Source organism: Gossypium hirsutum, chromosome D12, assembly GCF_007990345.1.
Source record: "Gossypium hirsutum isolate 1008001.06 chromosome D12, Gossypium_hirsutum_v2.1, whole genome shotgun sequence".
Lineage (NCBI taxonomy): Eukaryota > Viridiplantae > Streptophyta > Magnoliopsida > Malvales > Malvaceae > Gossypium > Gossypium hirsutum.
In genome coordinates, this window is record NC_053448.1 from 49,613,064 (window position 1) to 49,627,480 (window position 14,417).

The 14,417-nt window shown below is 33.8% G+C and overlaps 1 protein-coding gene across 1 annotated transcript; it reads right to left on the reverse strand.

Annotated features, from left to right (window-relative positions):
• Window positions 1-144: 144 nt before the first annotated feature.
• On the reverse strand, window positions 145-4,993 carry LOC107947592 (vascular-related unknown protein 1). The gene is made up of 4 exons (XM_016882193.2): window positions 4,635-4,993; window positions 858-993; window positions 679-747; window positions 145-576 (listed from the first exon to the last, which is right to left on the reverse strand). The coding sequence occupies exons 1-4, from the start codon at window positions 4,826-4,828 to the stop codon at window positions 436-438; spliced, it is 540 nt and encodes a 179-aa protein (XP_016737682.1). The 5' UTR covers window positions 4,829-4,993; the 3' UTR covers window positions 145-435.
• Between the last annotated feature and the right edge of the window lie 9,424 nt (window positions 4,994-14,417).

Sequence of the window (14,417 nt, forward strand, 5' to 3'; positions counted from 1 at the left end):
TTTTTTAATATTTCACCATTCTTATTACACATAAATTTCTTTAACAAGTATTCGAAATACATATAAAAATATAATCTCTTTAAAAGTTATATAAAACATGGATTATATTTACGACGTCCGACACATACTTTACTCATTTTTGAATATAGATAATAGGGGGTGTATCTTTATACAAGAAAAAGAACTTCATCATGTGATAATATACAAATATGTTCATAATAGAGTGAGCAATATGAAACTCTCTTTCTGACAAGCACTACTAGGTACAAGGAACACATGAGAGGGAGAGAGTTGTTGAACCCCCCCTTCCCTTTTTTTTTTATTTCGGGTTTCATTGTCGTCGAAATTCATTGCAATTGGCCGCAACCCGTTATGTTGTCACCACCAGATATACGAGATGATTGGAAAGACGATGAGGCCGGCAGATTAATGGTATTAACCAAGATAGTTAGCTAACATTGAGAAAGGAACTAAACACAACCCTCTTTTGTTTAACTCTGTACAATCATTCTTCCCATAACGAAATTTCAATTTGTTTTCTTCTTCAATCTGTATGTCTGTGGCAGTTTCCTTCCCCTAATAAGAAAAAACCAACAAGTTCAACTCTTTCGGTCAACTATCTAACCAAAACAACCAATCTCATGAATATATGATTCTCAGAATAATTCATGAGTTTACCAGAGAACTATGGGCTTGGTCTTCTCTCTTTCTGGGATTCATATCATTTGGTTTCAACTCATCACTAACCTATTAGAAGAAAAAAGAAAAAGAATTGTTGAAGCATCATGTTATTAAGAAACACCTCATCTATAAAGAAATGCAGAAATATGTGAGTTTGTTTGTTCAATGATTTTTACCTTGGGACTGTTGACAGGTGAGCTTGCAGTATCCTCCAAAGAATCATCCTCCTCATAAATCTCTTTAGTTCTTGTTTTCTTGAACCTTAATTTCTTGGGGAAAACATGGTGATGATGGTCAATATTGTGGGGTGATTTCTGTTGAATATTGGCAATATCCCACATTAGGAAAAGATAGAAAGGGAGGGGGTTTGGTTTGTTATATATAGAACCCCTCCCCCTTTGGTTGTATCATCCCAAAATCTTCTCCTTTGTAATATTTCTAGAAGAAATATTAATTTGGTAGTGTCCGAGGACGTAAGCTAAATTGGCCGAACCTCGTTAAATCTCTGGTATTTTATTTCTTATTTGTTTGCTTATATTTAATAGCTTTATGTTGGTTATATTTATTTAGTTATTATTGCTATAAATATCTAAGTGAGTTCTATCTAGTTGTTGGGTTTTAAGCAGGACCATTGTGACCCCTCCAATTTAACTGGGAATTTTCTTAGTATAATTGTTGGCATAATAATTATCTAAATATTTCTGATAATATTGTTATTAATATTATCGTCGCTTCCGCAACAATTGGTATCCGAGCCAAGGTTTTGTAGTATGCTCTGTGTTTGCAGCTTAGTCTGATCTTACACATCAGAAACATTTCCTAAAGCTTGTGGGTATTCTGCATTTGGTGGCTATTAAGTAGAAGCTATGGCAAAAATGACAGAAGAAAAACCATCCATATCAACAACTTCCACTTCGTACATTTTGCCGAGGATTGGAACTGCAAATACGAGATTTGTAGTGGAAATTTTTGATGGAACAGGTCATTTCGGCATGTGGCAAAGTGAGCTTCTAGATGCCCTCTTTCAACAGGGTCTAGATATTGCCATTGAGGAAGAAAAACCAGAAGGGGTTGATGATAAAGAATGGAAGACCATCAACCGATTGGCATGTGGTACAATTCGATCATGTCTTTCCAGAGAGCAGAAGTATACATTCAGTAAAGAGACTTCTGCAAGTAAATTGTGGAAAGCATTGGAGGAGAAATTTCTGAAGAAGAACAGTCAAAATAAGTTACATATGAAGAAAAGACTGTTTCGTTTCAGTTATGTTCCTGGTACCACGATGAACGAGCACATTACCAATTTTAATCAGCTGGTGGCTGATTTGTTGAATTTGGATGTGACTTTTGAAGACGAAGACTTGGCGTTAATGTTGTTGGGATCGCTTCCTGAGGAGTTTGAGTACCTTGAAACTACTCTACTTCATGGAAAATCGGAAGTAACTTTCAATGAAGTAACTGCTGCATTGTATAGCTATGAACTACGCCGAAAGGATAAGTTGAAAGGTTCAAGTGAAGCAGCAGTGGAAGCATTGGTAACAAGAGGTCGTCAGCAAAGTCAGTCTAAGGGGAAGAGAAGAAAGTCCAAAGGTCGAGCTGTTGCCAAAGATGAATGTTCTTTTTGCAAAGAAAAAGGACATTGGAAGAAAGATTGTCCAAAATTGAAGAAAAAAGGGAAGACTCCGCAAGATGCAAATGTTGCAGAATGCAATAGTGAAGCAGAGTCAGACTTTTCTCTTAGTATGACATCTTCAACATTATATGCAGATGAGTGGATCATGGATTCTGGTTGTTCCTATCATATGTGTCCCATTCGGGAATGGTTCTTTGAATTTCAAAAACTAGATGAAGGGGTTGTTTACATGGGTAATGATAACACATGTAAAATAGCCGGGATAGGTTCAATTAAACTGAGGAGTCATGATGGATCTACTAGAATTTTGCGGGATGTACGATATGTCCCAAAGTTGAAGAAGAATCTCATCTCTTTGGGGTCGTTAGAATCTAAAGGCCTAGTTGTGACAATACGAGATGGAGTTCTTAAAGCAACTTCAGGAGCATTGGTGATGTTGAAAGGCATAAGAAAGAACAATCTGTATTACTACCAAGGTAGTACAGTGGTCGGGACAACAGCAGCAGCAATTACGAGTACCAAGAAGGACGCTGAGGCAACACAGCTGTGGCATATGCGTTTGGGCCATGCTGGTGAAAAATCCTTGCAAACTCTAGCCAAGCAAGGATTATTGAAAGGTACAAAGACTTGCAAACTTGAATTTTGCGAGCATTGTGTTCTGGGAAAACAACGAAGGGTGAAATTTGGCACTGGGATTCACAATACTAAAGGTATTCTGGATTATGTGCATTCTGATGTATGGGGACCGTCCAAGACTCCATCACTTGGAGGAAGACGTTATTTTGTCACCTTTATTGATGATTTTTCCAGACGAGTTTGGGTGTTTCCTATGAAGAACAAAGATGAGGTGCTTGAAGTTTTCCTTAAGTGGAAAACTAAAGTTGAAAATCAGACAGGAAGGAAGATTAAGGTTCTCCGATCAGACAACGGTGGAGAATATAAAAGCGATCCTTTCCTGAAGATATGCCAAGATTGTGGCATAGTAAGGCACTTCACCGTAGGTGGAACACCGCAACAGAATGGGGTGGCAGAGCGTATGAATCGAACGCTTGTGGAGAAAGTTCGATGTATGTTATCTAATGCTGGATTAGATAGAAAGTTTTGGACTGAGGCTGTGACGTACGCTCAACATCTCATCAATCATTTGCCATCATCTGCTATAAATGGCAAGACTCCTTTGGAGAAATGGTATGGAAAACCTGCTACTGATTATGACACCTTGCGCATTTTTGGTTCTATTGCATATTATCATGTGAAAGAATCAAAGTTAGATCCAAGAGCAAAGAAGGCTCTATTCATGGGCTTCAATGCTGGTGTTAAGGGATATCGTTTGTGGTGTCTAGAGGCAAAGAAGACGATAATCAGTAGGGATGTTACCTTTCATGAATCTGCCATGTTGAATAAGGTAAATCCAGAAGGAGTGAGTAGTACTTCGCAGCAGGTGGAGTGTACTCCGCAGCAGGTGGAGTTTGAGCAGAGTGTGGTAATTCCAGCAGAAGGTACCACTAGTGATTCTTCATTGGCAGATGCAGAGTCAGATGAGGAAGAGGTTTCTACCCAAGAACCTCAACAGCAATCAGAGCCAATTGCAGTCAGAAGGCAGAGACGAGAAATTCAGAAACCAGCTCGTTTCACTGACATGGTAGCTTATGCACTTCCAGTTGTTGATAATATTCCATCCACTTACACCAAAGCCATTCAGAGTTTAGAGAATAATAGATGGTTAGGTGCAATGGAAGAGGAAATGCAATCTCTAGAGAAAAACAAGACGTGGAAGCTGGCACAACTACCAAAAGGGAAGAAGGCGATTGGTTGCAAATTTGAAGACACTATTGAAGTTAGTGTTATGAGAAGATGTTCGAAGATGTGGAATATCGCCAAGGTGGAGATTTGTTGAATATTGGCAATATCCCACATTAGGAAAAGATAGAAAGGGAGGGGGTTTGGTTTGTTATATATAGAACCCCTCCCCCTTTGGTTGTATCATCCCAAAATCTTCTCCTTTGTAATATTTCTAGAAGAAATATTAATTTGGTAGTGTCCGAGGACGTAAGCTAAATTGGCCGAACCTCGTTAAATCTCTGGTATTTTATTTCTTATTTGTTTGCTTATATTTAATAGCTTTATGTTGGTTATATTTATTTAGTTATTATTGCTATAAATATCTAAGTGAGTTCTGTCTAGTTGTTGGGTTTTAAGCGGGACCATTGTGACCCCTCCAATTTAACTGGGAATTTTCTTAGTATAATTGTTGGCATAATAATTATCTAAATATTTCTGATAATATTGTTATTAATATTATCGTCGCTTCCGCAACAATTTCCATGCAGTAGCAGCGTCTGAGATCAAGGAAGAACCACAATCAAAACTATAAGAATAACTATCTTGTTGCTGCTGCTGATGATTATTGTTTGAGAAATCTTCAAAATAAGCAGTCCAGCCACTTTCTTCAACTGAGTCGTCCTTAGAAATAGCAGATTTGTGGATAGATGAATTGATAGAGTAATCTTCCATATCAGTATAATTAAGCAGAAGAGAAGAGGGACTCTATAGATTGGAAAGAAGAAACTCGTGAAGCTCTTAGCAATGGAGGATTTATAATGGAAAGGATGATGATGATTAGCTTAAAATAATAGAGACAAGGGAACCCATAATTTAGAATCTTGGTGTGACCCAAGCGTGGGCCAAGGGTAGTTTGAGGAAATTAAAGCAGCAGTTGCAACAACAAAAAAAAAAAGAAAGGCTGAAAAAGAGAAATAGAGGACGTGCAAAAGGAAAGTTAATTTTATATTCATATGATATAATTAATTAAAGGGGAAGAGGTTGACCTTTCAGGTTTAAATTGGCACTCAACAATGGCAGCCATTTTCTTTGTTAGGACTTACCTTTCAACCAAAAACAATGAATAAGTCAATTGAATTTATCCCAATAACAACATGCAAGCAACAAATTCAATGTTTGGTTATTAAGCCTAGTAATGTTTCAAGTTGGGCTTTAAGATTAAAAGATATTTCAACCAAAAATTGGTTTAAATAAAAATTAACTCTATCCAAACTTGTTTTCCACCTTCACCTCAAACTTAAAAGCATATTTGTTAACAATTCTTTGAATTTATGTGATTGTTTTAATTAAAATAAAATATTATTAATATTGAAATTCAAAATTTAAACATAAATTAAAATTTAATTATTTTTATATAATTAAAAGTAGAGGGACCAGAATTGAAATTTATCTATTTTTGTTAAAAACGTAAAGGGAAAAGAGCAAAAGAAGAAGCAATGAGATCAGGTCTCAAAGAAGGCCTTTCTTTTATATATGGTAGTATAGATATATTATTTTTATACAATTTTATGTAATTTACATCCTATAAACAATAAAGGAGAGGGATCAACTTAGGTAGCGTTTGATATGATGGAAAGTAATCACTTTTCTAATAATTTATTCACTTGAAAAGTAATTCTAATGTTTGGTATATCAAATTTTATTTACTTTCCATTGAGAGTTACTTTCTAATAAACACGACAATGTGATTCCCATTATAGAGGGTGAAAAAAATTGAAAAGTTAAAAAAATATTAAAATAAAATTAACCTTATTCTATATTGGTTTAGGGTATTAGTCTATTTATAAACGTAAAAAGGGAAGAAGCTATTACCTTCTTCTTTTGTCCTACTACTTAATTTTCTCTATTCTTTCAACGAATTCTTTGCAAGCATTATATATACATAAATTTTTTTAATTTATTCAAAAATAAATTTTATATATGCATACTTTTGTATGTGCATTATTATAATTTGAAATAATTTTTACTTTCAATTAACATTATAAATAAAAAATTTGAAAAATATCAATTAAAATTTATTATTAAATATTTAATCCAAATATTTGTTAAGAATAAAATTTATTATAAAATTAAGCCTATTGGCTTGGGTTAGTTGTGCCTCTGTTTGCTGTCACTTTGTTTTGTCTTTCCGGTCTTTTTAATTTGTAATGAATATGTTTTTTCTTTCAAAAAAATTTAAATACATAAATATTATGTTTTATTTAGTAAAAGTAAATTTATAAAATGGAATTTCTTTTTAGTTTTAACAACTTTAAAATTAATTTATGGTTGAGATTAAAAGTTAGATTAGAGTTTTCAATCTTTCCTTTTTCTTTTATTTTTGTTGAAGTATGTTTCAAGGTAAAACATTAGCAGTACGTTTGGTTCGCTGTATTGGAATAGAGGCGTAATAGAATAGAGGTGTTATGGAATAGAGGTGTAATAGCAAATCAATTGTTTGGTTGAATGTAATGGAATAGAGGTGTAATAGCATAATGGAAAAAACTAAAATGACTAGAATACCCTTAGCATAAATTTGTTTTGGTAAATGATTATTATTATTGTTATTTAAATTTTAATAAGATTATTAATATCAATAATAAATAATTTAATCATATTTAAACATAATTATTATTAAATATATTATAATTAAAATATATAATTTAATAAAATTCTTAATAATCAATATTCTTATATGAATTTACTCAAATCATAATATATGATACTATAAAATATAAATTAACATAATTATTATTAAATATATTATAATTAAAATATATAATTTAATAAAATTCTTAATAATTAATATTCTTATATGAATTTACTCAAATCATAATATATGATACTATAAAATATAAATCAACATAATTATTATTAAATATATTATAATTAAAATATATAATTTAATAAAATTCTTAATAATCAATATTCTTATATGAATTTACTCAAATCATAATATATGATACTATAAAATATAAATTAACATAATTATTATTAAATATATTATAATTAAAATATATAATTTAATAAAATTCTTAATAATCAATATTCTTATATGAATTTACTCAAATCATAATATATGATACTATAAAAGATAATTTGGAATAATTAATATTAAATATATTTTAATTAAAATATATGATTTAATAAAATTTAAAATAATTATAACTAATAAATTATCTTATATGAATTTGTATAATTTAAAATAATTATTATTACATATAATTTAATAATAATATATAATTTCATAAAATTCTTGATAATAAATTTTCTTATATGAATTTATACAATTTAAAATAATTAATATTAAATATAATTTAATAATGATATATAATTTCATAAAATTCTTAATCATAAAATGTTCTTATATGAATTTACTAAAATCAAAATATAACTTGAAAATTATATTCTGCATAAACATAATTAACTTATATTAAGAAAAGGTTAGATGAAAATGAAATTCTACATCATAATCCATATGTTATATAGTTTTACAACATCAAAAAGTTTGAACATTGATTTTTAATGATGAGAGAGAAATCTTCTGACCCATTCCAATCGCGCAACAGAAGGAAAACTAAAGAAAATGATCATTTGAGTTGGATGATCTGGATTTTACTCAAAGCTTCATACCGCTGATCGTCAGTTAAACCTTCAATTTCCCATAAGGTTGAATATAAATTTGAAGCTTTCTCTTCCATCTTTTGATATTCTTCTGACTTCTGCTGAACTACCACCTCGGAAGCAATACTCCTACTGATTTGATCGCCAACGGCCTTGGTGTTTTCGGCCAATAAAGTGGCAGCCTCATCAAATGAAGAATACATATTATCACGAGCATCAGATTTCTTCTTTCTCTTGTTTAAAGATGAGGAACCCCCTTGGTCTCTATCTCCTCGCGGCTCCGTACCAGAAACATCCATGTCGTCCAAAGAGACGTCAGCTTCGCAGTCATAGAATGTGTTTCTCTCTTCATTCATATCTGTAGTAGGTACATCCTCAGCATTTATTTCTTCAAGAACATCAACAGCTGTTTGAGCATTTTTCCCAGTCGCTCGATCTCTTGCGTATATGGCAGTAAGCTGGTCGTAGTAAGGGAAAGTACGATGTCTGAATTGAGCGGCTTCTTTGTGACTCTAAAAAAATGAGGAAATCATATTAGTTATAAGTTTGGTAAAAAAAACAAATAAAGACTTGAAATACATTTTACCTTTAAATAGGAGTCCCAAACTGCATCTTCAGTAACAATGAGCTGCCTATGCTCGTCCCAACCAAAACCGCTATTGTTTTGGCCATTAAGCATGTCGTAGACGATTGACCATTCCCTTTTTAGTAGCCTAATCCTCGATTCAATATTTGGTTTCGCCTTCAACATTGCATTCGGTAAAGCCTTTTCTAGCATTTTTTCCAACTCGTTCAAATAACCGGCTTTGAACCCGGTATCAGCATTAAATGTTCCAACATTGTGCAAGTCTACCATGCAAGAAACCAAGGCTGCATCTTCTTTTGGAACCCATTTTCTTTTGGTTCCTTGAGAAGCTTGAGAAGAAGCATGTGATTGTGGAACACCTGACATAATCATCTTAAGAAAAAAAAACAAATTAACATTATTTACTATTTTTAATATCATGAATCAAAAGGTGAATAGTTTATAAAATTATATCGTTAGTTCAATATTGTCGAAATCGTCTTTTTGAAAAACAAAAAATTTAGTTGTCGACTTTAAAAAAACAAAACTGGAGTCGCCACCGATCCTTTATTAAGGTGTGATCTGCCCACCTTAAAAATAATTTTGGTCTACGAAATTTGGGAAAATGAGTCCGGGAGTCAGTTACGCACGAGGAAGGATTAGCACCCTCGTAACGCCCAAAATTGGTACCAAATTGATTCTTTAATGCCTTGGTGTCGAAAATTTGAAAAGATTTTAAAATGAAACTTTTTATCTCATGAATGAATCAAAATAATAAGACATTCTTATTTCAAAGAAATAAAACACCACACCCAGTGAGTTAGGGCACAATATTTTTAAATCTTCAAAATACCCGAATATTACCTTTTGCTTTTGAAAATTCTTATCTCAAGATAATAAAATGTCATGACTAGTAAGTTAGGACCCAATATTTTTGAATTCCCGAGAATAAGCTTTTATTTGAAATTTGTGGATTTATTGCAAAACAAATACTTAGCTTTCTAAATTCATCGAAAAATAACCGCAATCCAGTAAGTTAGGACAGGATCTTTCTCGAGAATCATAAATGCCAAGTATTTTGAAAATTCACAAAATATGATGATTTTAATGCTTTAATGAAAACATATATTTTCTTTAAAAGCAAGATAAAATGTTAATATACAACATGATACACATATTTTAATTTAAATTATAAATGTGCATGTATTTACAAAATAAAATGTATAAGTTTATATATACATAGGTAAATCATGAAAATTTGCATACGTATATATTCAAATACATATATATGTATAATATGTATAAAATAAGGGAATATAGAACAATCAAAAAAATGTTTGCGACAAGTTAAGAATATAAAATATATATATAGGTGCAATATATATAAAATAATAGGATATGTAAAATGATAAAATATTTACAATGATTTTTTAAAAAAAAAAACGGGTACATAAATATATTAAAAGCATGCACATGTTTATAAAACATATATGTATATATAAAGTATAAAGTATATAAAAAAAATTAGGAAAGTAAAAAATAAAAATAGAAAGAGTATGTATATATACAATATATGCGTAAAAAGCTTAGAAGATATATATATATAGAAAGCATGCGTATGTATAGGAATAGAAAATATAACCGTAATAATGATAGTAAAAAAATATGGTAATGATAATCCAATGTCAAATAATATATCGGAAAAAAAATCGGTGAAGGATCAAATTGAAAAATAAACAGAATTTAAGGGCCAAATTTAAAGGAAAAAAATTTGATTAAAACATGTCGCAAAAGGGGGAGGGCTATCTGCGTAATTTCCCCATTTAGGGTGGAGATGCGCGAATCCTCCCCCCCGGGTCGGGTCACCGCGCGGGTCGCACCTGGCTAAAACGGCGTCGTTTTGTCTTTACTACTAAAACTAAAATTTTCTTTCTAAACAACAAATCTATTTCATTTTTTTCTTTTTCTTTAAAACAGCAGAGGGGAAAAAGGGAGGGGGCTGAATCTCTGCTAGTGTTCAACCCCAGCCCCTTCATGCCGCCGTCGCCGTGGAGCCACCGCGTACGGCCCTCGAAACCAACGCCCGAACCCAGGTAAGCGCCCTTTTCCTTCTTTATTCTTTTTTTTAAATATCAGGAAAAAATAAAAAATATGAAACGAAAATAGAAATAATGAGAAGAAAATCTCCAAGAAAAGAAAAACAAATCACCTTCCAAAAACTGCTTTTGATTCTTTATTTTTGTATTTCAGTGTTTTTTACAGCCCTTTCCCCCCTTTACAGATTTCTAAATGGCCTTTTAAATAGCCGAAAATGGGAAAAAAATGAAACCAAAATCTAAAGAAATCCCTTCTGTTTCTCTTTGTTGGCCGGATCTTTTGCTATTCTCTTTCGCTTGTTGCAGGTACGTGCTTGTGGGGAAGGTGCGAGATTCGCGACGGCGCGATGTGCGGGATTGACGCGCAAAGTGCGGGAGCGATGGGCGCGGCATTGGCGAGGCCGTTGCGGCGCTGAACTTGCTGCTAACAACCTAGGGTTTCTGCAGTGGTTTCTGCTTTGGGCTAGCGGGCTAGGGTTAGGTGTTGGGCCATTCTAGGTTTAGTTGGGCCCGGGCATTGTTGGGTTTGTACAGCTGCCCCTCTTTGCTCATTGTCGTGTAACGGGAATAGAGTAAAGACTAAAAACCCAATTGTGCCCGGTCTTACTGAGCCTCGACTTCTTCAGTGCTTCTTTTCTTTAGGTAGCATCATTCTTTCCTACTTCATCTTCAGAGGTACAAGAACTAGCGTTTCAATCCACTCCAGAGGAATGTCAGGAAGATAGGATTCGCATCTTGTGGTTTCTCAAAAGAACAAAATTTACTATCTTTAGTCTGCTCCACTGCAACTTCAGGGAGATAAGACTTATAGCTTCAACTTGTTCTGCTATAATTTTAGGATAAATCTTGACACAATCTACTCTACTGCAACTTCAGAGAGATGAGATCTGCGGTTTTAATCCACTCCACTGCAACTTCAGGGAGATAGGATTGATTTCTTCTGTCTATTCCACTGTTGCCCCAGGAGATAGAATTACTGGCTTTAATGTACTCCACTGTAACCTCAGGGAGGTAAAATCCACCATCTTTGATCTGCTCCACTACTGCTTAGAGAGATAAGATCTATAATCTTCAATCTATTCCACTGTTGCCCAGGGAGATAGAATTATTGGCTTCAATGTACTCCACTGCAACCTCAGGGAGGTAAAATCCACCATCTTTGATATGCTCCACTACTGCTTAGGGAGACAAGATCTAAAATCTTCAATCTATTCCACTGCTGCCCAGGGAAGTAGAATTACTGGCTTCAATGTACTCCACTGTAGCCACATGGAGGTAAAATTCACCATCTTTGATCTGCTTCACTACTGTTTTGGGAGACAAGATCTGAAATCTTCAATCTATTCCACTGCTGCCTAGGAAAGTAGAATTACTGGCTTCAATGTACTCCACTGTAACCACAGGGAGGTAAAATTCACCATCTTTGATCTGCTCCACTACTGCTTGGGGAGACAAGATCTGAAATCTTTAATCTATTCCACTGCTGCCTAGGGAAGTAGAATTATTGGCTTCAATGTACTCCACTGTAACCACAGGGAGGTAAAATTCACCATCTTCGATCTGCTCAACTACTGCTTGGGGAGACAATATCTGAAATCTTTAATCTGCTCCACTGTCTCCGAGGGAGGTGAGGTTGGTATCTTCGATCTGCTTCACTGTTGATGGAGGAAGACAAGATCTGCTAGCATCACTGATCTGTTCTCTGGGGAACATGACCTGTATAGTGAACCTAATTATGCCTAGTGATTAGGATGTTATGATCAGAGTGAATCAAATGCTCCTAACTAGACATGTATGAATGACATTTGAATGAATGCAGAATGTCATGAAAATGATATTTTAACGCTTGGGTTATTATTACTCCAAGTTTATTAAGGTTTCATCACTAATGTGTTATAACACCTTCTTGCTCAGCTGGCGTCTCTAAAGAAACACTTGGTCAGATTGCCCCATTGTAACCTTCAAAGTTTAATCCACTGGGATGCAAAAATTTGTACCATCTTTTTCTGGTTGTAACCAAAGAGTAAAAGATTTGGCATTTTCTCAATCCTCTACTATCACAATTCAAGGATATAGGATGTGAAACTCTTTGGTCTCTTACACCATTCCCAGGGTGTCATACCAAATGCTCAAGCACAAATGAAGAAATCTTCTCCAAGAACAACTTCTTCTTGTTATTCGGTGGTCATTGCTTGCTTGTTCATTGAAGATTTGTCACAAACATGACATCTTACCGTATTATTCAATCGATGTTTTAGACAGTAAAAAATCAAAGGTAAAAAATCAAAGGGATAGTCTGAATTTAGACTTTCCCTTATCAGATTTCCAACCTGGTGCATTCTAAACAATAGCTTTGTTTCAGGTTCCTGTATTATTTAGAAACTTCTACAGTAATATGCAAAACTTCCCTTGTGAAAGTTTTATTAGTCCATTAATTATTATTCTAATGCAACATGCTTGCAAGAAATCATAACAATGGGTAGGAATAGAATTGATTTAGAGCATCGCTCTGAGATGAATAGATTATCCAAGATAATAAAGATGGATAACAAAGAAAATGATTTAGGAATGCATATCTTGGCAATGAATGAAGTGTTCGAAGAATAACAAAAATGGTATAAGGATTAGGTGCCCCAGATATCGCAGCTTGGACTTCTCTGTACAGACTTTCTGAAGACCATTCTGAGTTTAACATGTGTTTAGGAGATCTACAGTACTTTGTCGATGCCCCAAAATGTCGCCTACCATTTTCTATTGATTCAGGTATAGCAAGACCATTGCATGCCCCCATTCTGATCAGTATTTGAACTACTCCGATAATCTTATACCCCATTCTGTTCAATATTTGAGCCGCCCTTTTTGGGTTTTCAACTCAAATCCCCTTTAGTCTAAGGCGCCCTTTGCGGGTTTTCACCTTAGCCTCTCCATTTTTACTTTTTCATTTTTCATTTTTCGTTTTCACTTTTCATTTTTCATTTCATCATTTTTTAATGACTCAAAGTGCCCTTTTCGAGTTTTTACCTTGGTCATCTCCTTCTTTAAGCGTAGTATTTCCTGACTGAACCTGAGTTTACAGGACTTTGTAGGTTTATCATTCATCTCGCTCAAAATCAAAGCTCTTTTGGAAAAGACCTTCTCTATAACATAAAGTTCTTCCCAATTTGGGCATCCGTTATACTTTGTAGGGTGAGGATTTTCTTCAACATTAGGTCGTCATCATGGAATTCTTTAGGACAAACCTTTTGCTATAGGCTCGCATCATTCATTTCTTGGTACATCTGACCTTGATGAATAATTTCTAACATTTTTCTTCAACAAGGTTCAACTAGTCATATCGGGATTGAATCTTCATCCTACTTCAGCTCAGCCAAAACTCGAGGAGAAAGAATTTCAACTTCAATGAAAAAAACGTGATAAACTGGAAAAAGTGGCATTGCCCCGGTAGAGTTTTCATTGTACCATTCATGATATTCACCTTGAACATACTGTAAATTTTTGATATCGGGCTGTTGGTCAGATTGCGATAATAACGCTTAAACCGGGCACATCCTGGTATAACCATGCGAAGACATATTTTGAATGCTTGAAGTAACTCCACAACATATTGCTTTGTTTTTTCCAGTCATGCATGTTCCCTCAAGGTCACGTCTCTATTGTCTCATTTGTTTCTCTTATTGCTTTACCATCCTCAACAAGTCAGGAGATAAGCTACAATTTATGACATCTTCAAAGTCATGAGATCCCTCTAAATACATGTCTCACTCAAAAGGCAATTTTGAGTCTGTAGCAGCGTCACTCATGTCATTGATATTTGGGGATCCATAGTGGGTACCTAAGAATATACAAAAAAATGTATGAATAATATGAATAAATGAATGAATAGTTTGGCAAAAGAGAAAAAAAAATCTAAAAGGATGAAAGAATCGTAAAGAATGAAAGAACATTTGCTCAAAGATGATTGCAATAATGTATTTCATTAAAATAATAATGTTCAGAC